A 13,841-nucleotide genomic window follows, 5' to 3' on the forward strand; every position below is an offset into this window, starting at 1 on the left:
CCATTTTGTTGTTGCCAGACACGTTCACGAAATGACACGTAAATTTATTGTTCATAACTTCACAATACAACATGGTATGAAAATTGTGGTTTTCGCCTAAAGATTCAGAACGAAAAGTCAGGAAGTTTTGCTAAGCAGTCGACTTCAGCCACCATAACATAGTTTGAAAACTTGAGATAATCACCTGCTGAAACGCTTGCGCTAAATGCCAAAATGCAACCGGGAAAGATTTGGAGAAAAAATAACTTTATATCTTTTACAGCCTGAGAACTGTTCATGGTACAGTAGATGTAAAGTCATAAAAAACCGTAGTATTGCAATTTAAACTATAGCCTAACTTTAGGTGGAATTTAAGCGTAATATGTAAATGCTAAGTATGTGAAGTATGTTGATTATTATTATTATTATTATTATTATTCTTCTTCTTCTGATTTCTAGTAATGACAACTTAAGACTTAATCTGTTTCTAGCCCAATAGTTTTTTTTTTCTTCTGATTTTCAAATATGTGCCGTTAAGGTAAGCTACGTGTCTGGAAAATGTTAACTTGAGACCAAATTGTTAAATCATAATCTAGATCTAATTGTAAATATTTGTTCTTGTTGCAGTCAGTGCTTACTAGAGCCTATCATTGGGTTCACATAGGGTGACCCGTGACTTCAAGTTTTTACTATGTAGCTTCGTACACCATTTTACCGAACTGCATATTATGTGCCATTATGCATGCGCAAACAAAGTTTAAAGAAACATGATAATTAAGTGGGGGTAATGTTTTCATCAAAATTTAATTTAGCTAGCCAATGGCATATATCGCCCATTGTTATCAATATATATCATGGTCAAATATATTAGACATGAGTGTTCTTGAATGTTTTATTCACTCAAAGCAAATTCAAGCTTCAGACTTTGCGGAGAGATTTTTTGTTCAGCAGTGATTATTAATCTTCTCAGAAATGTGTTTTTGTGCCTGAAAGTTGGTAGGAGAGAATTAGAATATCCAACAACTTACGGGGATTTGATATCAATTCCATAGAAATTGAATCTCTCTTTCTCTCTAGCATTATGTGGTATAAGCTTCGACTTTACAAGGATTACCTGAAACCGCTTGGGCTGCCGGGCTTCGCATCCAGGACTCCCAAAAAGGCCCTAAGACCTGTGCCTCATAGTCCTTACAAGGTCTTGGACATCAATTCCATAGACATTTCCGCTTTGCATCGAAGGTCAATGCGCCGATGGATGGGGCCAGTCGAATGTGTGGGTGGGGAAGGCATGGCTTCTGTATTCCAAGTGTCGTTGTACAAATAACCAAAGTGGGTTTTATATGTGCCAGACTGCATATTTAGCTCTTCAATTTCACTGTATAGTATACGAATAATTCCTTCCCCTAAGAACAAACCCCTTCCATACCACTGTATTTAAGTACCACATATGTCCATATATACTTGGGCTGAGGAAGCAGGAGGCTTTAAGGGTAATTTTTACAAAAGATAATATTAGTCAAGAAATATAGTCTGAACTGACAGGAAATGTCTTAGTGCTCATCATTCAGCGTTAATGTTGTGCCTAATCACCCTTCAGTACGATGTAGCCCGCCCCTCCCCTCCCAGACAGTAAGAAGCTACCGGCATATGGCGTAGAACACTTGACACCTCACCATCTCTACATATGTAAGGGAATTATCTTAAGATTATCTTCACGATAGGCGACGAAAGCCAGATTGTGCCTTGGTGAAAATGATGCAACCGGGCCCATTTTTGTTTAAAGGCCATCCTTTTTTGGCTACGTAAATTATGACAATGAGGATACGTTGTTTTTTCCCCATGCCCCAATAATGACTTAGGGCCTTGCAAGGGCTGTAGCACCACCTCAATCCCTCTCTCGACACACATGCAGATTAGCTACCATATTGGTATAAAGACATACCACATTGGGCATAGGCTGTCTTCCATATGCCAACAAAAAGGTGATTAGTTCTTGCATTTTGCTCACAATTTTGGTGACTACTTGATTTGAGTGAAAATGAGTACAATTTGATATTAGGTATGTCAGAATGTGCACAAGGCTGTGCCAAGAACCAAACGAGCGGCTCGATACCTATATATGGCTATGATGAATTTGGAAGTTTACTTAAAAGCGGGAGAGTAGAGTTATATAAAACAATCTCTATGAAGGGTCTTCCTCAAGAACAATGAAACCCACCAAATTCAATTTTTTTTCCCGATACTGACTAGGGGAATAATTAATAGAAAACTAAAATAGACGGCACCCTTTACTCGTTTCTTAGACTTTTTTTTTTAGGCAAATGTACCGAGATGTTTAAGACACAGAGGTTGTATGAAATAATTTATGGCTGAAAGTTACATACACACGTAAAATATGGTATCATGAATATTCATTGCTGTTATGATGACTTCATAAATCGTTTTAGTGAGACCAGGATATACCTGCTTCCCTTTCTGCCCAAAAGTTCTTACGAAAGGGGACACAGCCCCCGGGTGAGGTCAATAAGGGGAAGAGAAAATATCTAAACTGTGATATGAAATAAAATATTTAACAAAAGGGCGCGGTTACATGATTTGGCTCAGGGCACAACAAGATACTGACTTCACGGTCTGCCCTACCATTCACAACTTGACTCGCCACTTAGTACTTATTCCCATACGAAGGTTACACGATTACACGTATATCAAAAGCTCGTTGCTAGCAGATCATTCTTGCGCATTCTTTTCTACCAATCGATGAGCTCATCGATTGGTAGAAAAGAATGCGCAAGAATGACGTATTAAAAGAAGAAACAAGTTGCAAGAAAATAGGTAAAATGAACAAATACTGGTAATTTCTGGAATTATTTATTAGGTTTGGAACGATCGTTACTACTGTACAGTAGCAGCCATATTATTATATACAATTAACCCACCAATTACCAAAAACAGTTGCTTTTGGTAGTAAGAGTAGGATACAGAGAATTGAATGGAACAGGACGAGTTTATCAACAACAAAGATTTCACACCAAGTTTTGAAGTTAAAAGATCAGTGTGTGTGTGTGTGAAACAAAATATGAGGAATATTTTACACTTAAAACATGCAGGGGTAGATGCACAAATGAGTTAGTTTGTAACGTAGATAAAAAAAAACAGTGACCCTTTCTCTTAAAGCAGTACCCCTTCCTCTTAAGTCTGTTGTTTTGTTTAAATCACGACACTGTCAGAGATAGACCATAGCTTGAACAGTTCGATTGTATGATTCCAGCGACGCCCTTAAACACTTATCAGCACTGTTATAATTTGAACTTACAGTACTGTAACACTAAATTAATAATCACTGTGAATCTGTAACAATTGATGAGCATGTTACTATGGGACCATTATTACAATCACCATTGATTATGTCTAACAAATAATCAACAACAACAACCCTGGCGCTTGTGTTTTGTTATAAGTATAGTCTTTTTGTTATATCGTTATATGTTATACTCAAAGTGATAACTCAAACGTTTAAGTAAAATGCCAGAAATTATTAACCAACAAAAACAGATGCTTCGATGGATAATAATATCTGTTTCCAAAAAAGTTCAGTTTTTGTTATCAATTAAGCAATTCGTATAAGTTAATTATGCACTTGGTCCTGGAATGCTAGACTAGTGCTGGAGCCAATACACCACACAATCTGTGTCCAAAATACGTGCTACTTTTCAACAATAGGAATCGGTCCTTACACTCTCACTGCTACATGGTATTTACGGTAGTCGTAAACCATTTCCTGTAGGCTAATAGTACAAACCAGTGTCTGGTTTCTTTGAAACACATCCTTCTATATCTATATCAGTTCAGGAAGTCCGATTGTTACCATTCCTAGCAAAGGGTAACCTAACAAACATCCTACAGTGACAATTGCTTTCTAAGTACATTGGAGATAACGCGGCTTTTCGAAGTTCACCAAGCGTAACATGTATAAAGATAAGTTATAGATAACAAGAGGGTATAAGTTAAGGGAACGTACAAAATACTATTAATGGTATCGTATACCATTCAATATTGCCTATATGGTGGTACACAAGTGCAAACTTATTTATATGATGCCAAAGAACAGAATTTCGCTTTAGCCCTGATCATAAAGTAATGATCGCAGTAATGTGTCTGATAGCTACATTGACAACAAGTGTTCATATCAGGAACCTTAATTTTAAAAGGGCTCAAATCTGCACAAAGCTTGAAATAAAGTCCTATAGTATAAGTTAAAACCGAGCAGTGTACATTCAAGTTGTCACCATCAATATTCTGTACACGGATAAAATAACGTTAACAGTTCTGTAACAGCGAATTATGTCTTCCATAATAACAGCGCTGCCATTTGCTAGTAACATCAAAATCAACCCACGTGGACTAACAGTAGAACAAAAAACAACAACAATTGATTGTTTAGGCCTTGCGGTGTAAAAACTAAACCTTTTTATTATTGTTCGAAGCAAGGAACACTGCCTCTCACCTTGCCTCTCACAAATGCGCCTTGTTTTAAGCAGAATTACAGTAGCTAAGGTTACCAAACTTTCCAAGCAGAAGAAGGGGGGGGGGGAGGGTTGGATCCTGAATCCGCATCTAGTTGTTAACAACGAATGGACATAGTGACGTGAATGGTACCTTCATTAATGTGCTTAAATTCACACTTTCTTTTTTGGTGTAAATATTGCACCTAACAGTAAACTTAAGATTCTGAATCTAACTTGAGCCGCCAAATACACCAGTGTATTATAAATAAGACTTTAATGTACAAATAAGTTATATATCTATATAATATATAAAACGTACAACAAAATCATGAATGAATTTATAATTTGAATAGAAAAAAAAAGAAAAAAAGAAAGAAAAAAAGTGAGAATTATTCAATGAGAATTGCACAAGTTTAGATACATTGTAGTTTTAGTAATGAGAAGAATTAGGACAAAATTACAGTTGTTGTTCCCTAACTAAAACAGGCTCTTAACTGATTATCAATCAAAACAATGAAATTACGGATGTTGTTCACTAAGTAATACAGGCTCTTAACTGATTACCAATCAAAACAATCAAACTATAGTTGTTGTTCCCTACTTAAGACAGGCTCTTAACTGATTATCAATCAAAACCATCAAAATGAAACTAAAATAAAAATATAAATAGGAAATATTATGTATATTGCCTCAAAGTTCAGTAAGATAAATAACTGTAACTGCACAGTGATAGTTTGACTAAAGATCAGGAAATCCTACCTAAAGATTTGAATCCATTGAAACAAAAATTTACATGACACCAGTATGTCCACACATACCCCTTATTCCTGCTACTGAGATATGGTGTGCCTAAGTGGGCTTGGGCCCTGCTTTGACCAATTTGGTGGGTTTCATGTGGAACACAAAGTACTTTAGTTTGAATAACACATAACAGATCGCCAATAGTATTTCATTCCTTGACAATCAATTATGTGATGGCATTTCATTAGTTTTTTTTTTTCAATTGCCGCAAGTGATGTTCGTAACAACGTCAGCCGTGACTCTAATTTTGATATAACACTAGACCAAGTTATTCTGTCGTCAGAATGTGGTAGGCTTAGATTTCATCTTTGTGCTTCATTTAAACAAAACAGAAAACCCGCATCTTTGAAAAACATTAAACATCCAATTACAACACTAATTCATGGAAGTAACGATATCTTTCTGTTCAATTTATGTGATGATCATGCAGAGAAAGAAACACTGTTAATGCAGCCAACATACGATTTAAATGTTGTATACATATGAAAAGAAACATGGGGTTTTAGTGCAGTGACCTGGTGAATGAAAACCTTTACTAGATGGAAAGTTATAAGTCACCAACAGCAAATAAAGTGTCGACGACATTCTCGATACTAAAATTTTGGCAGCTTTGCTGCACAATTGTTTACATGGTCAGATCATGTACCATCCGTTAATGGCCCCATAACACTGCCCTCAAGTATACTACCAACACCGAATGGGCCTAATTTGATTCATCTTCTGCGGTGTATGTATCCAAGCAGCTCTGATGGATTATAAGATTTTAACGGCTACATAATGTCAAAGAACAAGTTGGAGTGTCTCAGCCGTTAGGGATCAAAGTACATTTCAATGTGTGTGTGTTTTTTTTTTTAGCAACTTCTAGCAGGCTAAGATTTAGGAACAACCCCGACGACCTTGAATATGAACAGCCCATGAGAGACGGAACCATCGATAAACAACGGAGGAAGACATCACAGGAAGTACTTCGTGAAAACATCTGCTACAGAGCTTAAAAATATTCACCTCATCTTGTGCTAATAATGAAAGTATTCTATTAGACAGCCGATACCATAGACGATTAAACTAGGTCCACAGGGGCCTATGATTCAATTACGCTGTTCTTGAACTAAAAAAAACTAAAACCATTTGAGGCGATCATCAGTTTCCAAATTCGCCCAAACAAAATGGGTAAAATGCTTTCAAAAGCCCTTTCCTTGTGATTCAGACCCGGCATTGAAAAAATTCCCAGATAATGTGGTAGGTTTCCACAAAAAGCCTCAATATTTAGCTCTGAGATATTGATATTGTTTTTTTTTTTTGGGGGGGGGTGTGGGGGGAAGGGTGATTGTTGAATACTGAATATGTACGACCAATTTTGTTGTGGGAGGGGGTGGGGTGCCTTTAGCATATTTGGGTACAAGCATTGAAGAATTGTCTTGCTCAAAAATAGAATATGGCTAAAAACTCTCTCCATTAGCATCAATCGATCAAACCTTTCTGTTTTGTTACATATTACCGTTTCTTCAACTTCAGAAGAAATGACCTCGACCAACAAAACCTTGTGTTACGCAAGCAATCTCCATGGCGTTGCTTATAGAATATTTGGCACTAAAACGTATACAGAAACAAACACACACACCACCACCACAACGTGTACTGACAAAAGCTACGCGAATAGCCTTGTATTAATCCGAACAAAATTTGATCTTTGCAATTTTTAGTGCTAGTCGTTCGATAACATCCTCAGGGCAAACAATCCTTCACACATATATCTCTTTGAGGTGTTCTGCAAAGCGAAACAATTAGGCGCTCTCCAGCCATACCCCAAAATCAATAGAGCATGCTGTCATATGCTTTTTAAGAAAAAGTCGCCCAGGAAAGAACCTGGGCACGAAAACCAAACTACCGAACGACTGATCCGCTCTCAACCCCAGTCCCCTTGCATCGGGACTGTGACTGTGTGATCATCGTCAGGTGTGCTTCACTATTCCCTTCGAAAGGGAACAGATACTACACATGATCTTAGCCAAAAGGCTGTCATATCACTGCTAGTTTGCAAGTCGCACATCTGGCATGTTCCCAGCTTGTGAGCGTTTTCAACCAAATCGTATTTCTTTAATTCAGAGATTGTCAAACAGTACAAATAATGCACACTAGGATCGGCTTGACAGCGCTCTCTATTTAAATGAGGAAGCGCTCCATGCACCACCGTACACAAATGAAAGATCAAAACTACTGTATGTCCTGTAAGCCTGGTTGGATTAGTGTCACTGTTTGTAGGCACGTGCTTCACAGTTACCTACTATATCAAAGGTTTAAAACACTTTTACTTGATCCTCAGTGACATGTTGTTGACATTAAAGTGATGTGGCTGCAGCATATCATATACAGGCATATCTTCCTGACATCAGAGAAACGCAAATCTATTTTAATAGACCTATAGTGTGGAACACTGTACAAGTTACTGGAGCCAGTGTACAGTACTCATCACGAATGGTGTTTACTATTGTTATATCATTGTTCCTGATCAAATCCATCCACTTTATTTTATACTTAAGAAAAAAACTGCATTGTTGCTATAATCGGCTTGCCTTGAACCAGAGTACGGCATTGCTCTTACAAGTTCCATATTAAACCTTGTGACCCTATCAATTAGCACATTCAAAATAAACTGTCCATATTATTGAGAGCACACTCAATTTTCATGTTCTATCTTGGAGTGAAATGTCATCAGCTATGTGCAGAAAAACGCCATTTGGTTTACATTAATGACAGCTGCATCAAAGAAACAGAACGTCCCATCACAAATTTAATTAGATCAGCTTGTTTCATACTATCTGCCAATTTTTTTACGTTCATGTCTTTTTTACAGGCAAGTGTAAAATCCTTCGAGTGAAGGGCTTATGAAATGTATTTGCACATTAATCATAGGCCTACTATGCAGCCTTGAAAACTAAAAAGAGGTGCTGATGTCCTAATATGCATTATGTTTACTGTTACAACTGTAAACAGTTTAAAAATAACAAGCTTCTTTGCTCAGAAGGTAAACTGTCGAAGAAACAAACTTTTTCCACATTTTCCAAGTAACGAATCATTCTCAAATGGTCCTTGTAACCTTCAATTATCTAAGCCTAAAATAAACCATAAAGTTTCTTTTTAAAACTACAATTTGGATAGCCTACCATTATCATACAGCTTATACTGTACTTCTAGCATATCAACGAAAAACACCATTTGCTTTTAAGGGCCATCAGTAAAAATGCAGTCTATACAATTTCTTGAATAAGCCAGTTATTTACTTTCATTGTCTAGATACAAAACAGTCTGAGAAAAACGATTTTTGGGGGCTACAAGCCAACTAATAATTGGTTTCAGGACACACAAATACTGCTTAAAGCATTGGTTTTGGAGGTGATAAACCAGACAAGAGCTGTACTGGCAGGCACAGTGGCCATCACAAACAGTAACCATTCATGCATGAATTTATCATTCAGAGCAGAGAGATCAAAGCTCCAGCATGAAACCAACAAGCCAATCGCCTACTGTATAATACCTAGTTATAATGTATGAGTGACTGTAATAAAAACCATCTCTGAAAATTGGAAATACCTTTCTGGCAAAAAACTTATTCCTGCCAAAACTGAGGTTTTATGAAGCCAGATACCAGTTCAGGATAGTCATGACTAATAGAAAAAATGAAAATGTTCATTTAAGAGCAAATTGTGTTTTGTTTATAGTTTTCAAACTGCGCAGTACACTAACTTCTTACTGGGATACATGCCTATGGTCTTTTTTCATTCGGTTAAATTTTGTCTGAACAATTTTCCACCATCTTGTTACTCCTAATAGGTTAAAAAAAATATATATAAAGAGAAAGGAAAAAAGATTCCTGACAGAGTAGATGAAATAAACAAAGTTGTTAATTTTAATACCAATGGCAACTATAGACTTACGCACTTAGTGGCGATCAAAATTCGTTTAAAGGAATCGACAACACACCAGATGAAAATACTGTACGACATAGATGCAAAGACTATATTAACGAGATTTGTACTTACTGGTATTGACAATGATGCTGGAAATAACAGGCACCCTAGCTGAAAAAAACAACACGCACCGGCTCCGGTGAGAATAATTCTCATTAAACGTGAGATGTGGAAACACAGGCAAAGATGGAAAAAAGGGGAATTTACACAATAGTTGTACTGAAATGATGCTGGGTATATCCGGCACCTGTAACAATACACACCGGAACGAGTGAGAACTGATATCATTAATGTGAGATTTGGAAAGAGAGGTTAAAGATCATGACTAATGGAATCTGCACACCGGAATGGGTGAGAAATGCTTTCATTTTAATGAAGTGATGGGAAATGCATGGTTTTGGGCTATACCTATAGCAAGGTACATAGTACTGTAACTCATGTTCATTTTGAAATGAAATTTAAAACTTAAATAGTGGGAATGTGAGTAATGATTATACATTGACCAAAAATATGACTTGAGGTCAAAACAGAATACCTTGGTACTTGAAAAAAAATAAATAAATAAATGAAAAAATCAGAATACAAAATAATCTACCAGATAAAACTGGCTTGCACAACAATAACCTTTAAATGTATAGCATTCCTATATCTGGTAAACAGGTCCCTCACAACCAGAAAAAAACAGCCCAAGTAATAAATAAAACCTTTAAATGGATTTATAAATACCACACCGTGAAAAACTGAAGGTTTAAAAGATTCTTTGTTTTCAACGACCTTAACTTTGGGCAGATCTTGCATAAACCTTTGGCAGTTGTCACAATCTTTATCAATTCTTACAATGCCAAGTAATCAACGTTTTCAGGAATGCTCTGTTAAACAGCTGTGGGTTCCACGAAAAAAAAACCCCATAGAAATTGTTGTTTGTATTGTTGCAGTTGAATGAATACGGTTTTGAAAAGAAGTGTTCGTTTCACAGGAAAGGTACAATTGTTGTAACAATGACCCTATACAGACAAAACAGAACAGCCAGACAAATAATCATAAAATATTGCTTATAACTGATCTCGCCAGTATTTAGTTGGTAATTGAAAGTATCTTGTGTCAACTACCTCATCAAAAGTACTAGGTTAGTTCAACTTGGAGTCATTGGTTAGTAAACCATACCTTATATGGAGATGTCAGTATTATCCTAAGAAAAAAAACCCATTTTTTTAGTTGTATTGAACTTCTATTTAACTTATATAATCATTGAAGGGGGAGGTAGGGGGGAGTGTGGGCAATAGTTGTGGGGTGATGCTAGAAATGATCCCGGTGTGGTGATGTCACTTAACAGTTAACAAAGATTCAGTACTAGCAGGTCAAAACAGGAGTGATTTCACAGAGCTGAATGAATGTGTCTACATATGAACTCTTTAATACTGATCTCACAAGAGATCAAAACTGATGAAATGAGAGGTATTTCACATGAATGTAAACTTTCTAGAGCTAAATGTGTCTAGTAGCATTGGTGTTCAGTAAATGCATTCAAGCTAAGGGGGCCATATCAGCTGTACTGAGACTTAGAGGTATTAAATCCCTGCCGATTTACTCTGGATGAAACTTGTTCGATAGCGCACACTTGGCATATTCTATCGAAAATATTTTTGTCTGACCAAAGCATATATTGCACAATCAACTACTAAGGAAACCAAAGGGCGGGGGGGAGGGGGGTGGGAAGTTTGTGGGAGGTAAGGGGCACACAGCTTGCATAGTGTTCCACCAAACTGATTATAAAACACTCTGGATTAACCAAAATGAGTAGAGAAAGGAAAGGTATCAGATTGCACTTAATAGAATTTTGAGAGGTATGGACTAGGAGCGATACACAGGTTCACCGGCTCCTGACAAAAGTCTTCACTGCCACTCAAAGAGAAATACCACTGCCACTTAAAATGCCGACACAACTAGCTGACTTCACATATGCCACGACGAGGGGATGACACAGGAGAATAGAGAGGGGCTCACCACCTGCCCGCCTGTATGAACAATGACAACAGGATGGGAAAAAGTATTCAGGGCGTGCCCGCGTCTTCTTCTTCGCATTTCGTGGGAACTAATTCGTCCTTTGACGACGACCGACCTTGTATGAAAACTTCGTCGCCATCCTCCTCTCCGAAGACCTCCACGGACATGTGAGGCGGGTACTCCGCACTGACCGACGAAGAACTGGTCGACGAGGAGTGAATGTGACTGTCCGAAGTAGAAGTCTGCCCTCGTTGTGACGTCATGTGACATAAAACGAGATCCCCAACTTTACGAAACCGCTTGGAAGGACCTGGAAAAATGGGAAAGAATGACAAGAGTGCAAGTTATTAAAAAAAAAAAAAGAAAAAAGAAAAGGCTATTGCATTGTGGAAAGCAAGGAAACAAAAAGGGATAACAAGAAAAGAGTAGTCCCAACTGAATTTGCGCTAACTAGATTCTCCAAAGAAGGGCCACTGCGACAGTAATGTTCAGTTTGGACCTTGAAGCATTATTACCTCTCTGGGGGGAAAAACAAACAGGATCCTGACACACCTTCTTTTTTTCCAGTATAAATTTACAGAGAAATTTATAAATAGGATAAAAATATAACAATATACAGAACATTAAAAATACAGGTTAATATATAAAAAAGTTTATGAGATTAAGATAATAACGAATGATAAAAAACGTTACAAAAGTTATCAAAATTATCAAAAAGCTACAACAAAGGATCTGAGAAGCTGTCTTTACCAGTTTACAAAAAGGGGCTGCTCTGTAAATAAAACAAATTCTTACAGAGTAAAAATTGTAAAACATTATCAAAAAGCTACAATAAAGGATCCTTGTGCTCTCAGATATGTGAACAAGGTTATTATACTGGTGGGCTGAATTGATAACAAGTTTGCACAGATTTTGTCATCCTCTTCACCTCCATCCAGCTGCCTCTCCTCCCTCCATCCCTCCCTACCCTGGATTTGTCTCTTAACTTCACTCATCCTCCCAACATCCAGCCCTCTGACTCTTGTCTTCCCTACTCTCTCTCTGTTCATTTTTTCAGGAACTAATTTACTAGCAATCATAATCCAATGTCCATCCACTATTGTGTCTAACTAAATGCTATGGACCAATATAGATTCCTATATACACAGGCGTAGAAGGCGGGAGGACTGGGGGGGGGCTGCAGCCCTCCCAACCAAAAATTTTTGTGAAAATTCGGGCAATATGCTGAGAATTTTTCGGGCACCTACTGAAAGAAAAATAATTTGCAATGTGTTTTTCAATGATTAAACTGATATTATTATTATCATTATTATTGTAACGACTTCCCCAATAATTATAACCAATATGGAAGGGTAATAACACGGCAAATGATTGTATGTTATTGGCGTGCGAAGTAATAACCGATGCATGCCTATATGATATGCACATTAGCATTAACGCGAAAAATTTTGGTTATATTTTTCGGGCAAGTCGTTACAGCCCCCCCCCCCCCCCAAATCAAATTGGGCTCCTACGCCTATGCCTATATACAGTTTTCACCTCACAAGAACTGTGCAGAAATGTAAACTGATACAAGTTATTCTTTCCTGACCCCTATGCTATAGTGTTTTTTTTATCCAGCATATTCGATCTTTGTTTTGGTGAAGGAAGGTAAAAAAAAACTTTTCTCTTTTCATTTTATCTCAGGGTACAGAATGCCAGATTTGGTTCCACCTCCTCTGTTTTCTTCCTAAATGTGATGTCTCGATGCTTCATTTGCATATTAAATGTGTAAAAGTAAGTTGGCCTGAAGTTTTGATCCTAGCAGGATCTTCTTCAAAGGCTAAATGACAAGTAACAGTAACAGATGGGACAAAAACACACACAGAATACGAACAGGGTAATGAGCATGGTGAACACAAAGAGATGGATGTAAGGGGATTAGTAGACAAGGGATAGAGAGAAGAAAGAAAGAAACCAACAGGGGAAGAGGAGAGGTAGGAGATAAACAGTGGAGGGACAAAGAGAGGATAAGGGAAGGGGGTAGGGAATAAACTGGAAAAGGACAAAGACAGAAAGGTGTGGAAAAAAAAGGGTGGAAGAGAGCTATGAGAAGAAGAGTGATAGGGGGGGGGGACAAGAAAAGTTAGTCATGTCCTTCCTGAATGTTGAGCCCATGAGGTTGAATGGTGAGAAGGCGTTGCATCCACAGCCTCTCTCTGCTGATTCGTACTAGGTCAGGACGGCTACCTAAGGATTCAATCCCCTGTAGGGACATGTTGTTAATGGTATGGTTGGGAAGGTTAAAGTGTTCTCCCACTGATGTCTCAGTCTTCATATTAAATGCAAATCATATCTTTAATACATTTTGTGTTTTTATTGTAGGAGTGGAAGAAGCGACTAAATTTCTATACACAGCTAACATATTTAAGGTTTTCATTTTCGTTGGATCGTAGCTTTTGCGATATTCTGACCAAAGCCAGGACTTTCTAAACCCTAATCATATTTAGACACTCATCAATCTAAGAAAGAGATCCCTGTGGTTGCAACTAGTTGGCTGCCCCCAATTGATGGGTAATTAACCATCTCAATCTTTTTTGTCTTT

The 13,841-nt window shown here is 37.5% G+C and overlaps 1 protein-coding gene and 1 long non-coding RNA gene across 2 annotated transcripts in view; both read right to left on the reverse strand.

Annotated features, from left to right (window-relative positions):
* LOC139969477 (uncharacterized) overlaps nt 1-2,223 on the reverse strand; it is a 128,081-nt gene extending 125,858 nt beyond the window's left edge. Inside the window, exon 1 of the long non-coding RNA XR_011793728.1 lies at nt 185-2,223. This is a non-coding gene — a long non-coding RNA (uncharacterized lncRNA). The remainder of the gene's footprint in view (nt 1-184) is intronic.
* Nucleotides 2,224-2,831: 608 nt separating this feature from the next.
* The window catches only part of LOC139969478 (serine/threonine-protein kinase BRSK2-like), a 63,461-nt gene continuing 52,451 nt past the window's right edge, over nt 2,832-13,841 (reverse strand). The window contains exon 16 of the mRNA XM_071974501.1: nt 2,832-11,567. Within this exon, the coding sequence (XP_071830602.1) occupies nt 11,305-11,567 (263 nt within the window). The 3' untranslated portion in view covers nt 2,832-11,304. The remainder of the gene's footprint in view (nt 11,568-13,841) is intronic.

Source organism: Apostichopus japonicus, chromosome 7 (genome assembly GCF_037975245.1).
Source record: "Apostichopus japonicus isolate 1M-3 chromosome 7, ASM3797524v1, whole genome shotgun sequence".
In the NCBI taxonomy this organism is placed as follows: domain Eukaryota; kingdom Metazoa; phylum Echinodermata; class Holothuroidea; order Aspidochirotida; family Stichopodidae; genus Apostichopus; species Apostichopus japonicus.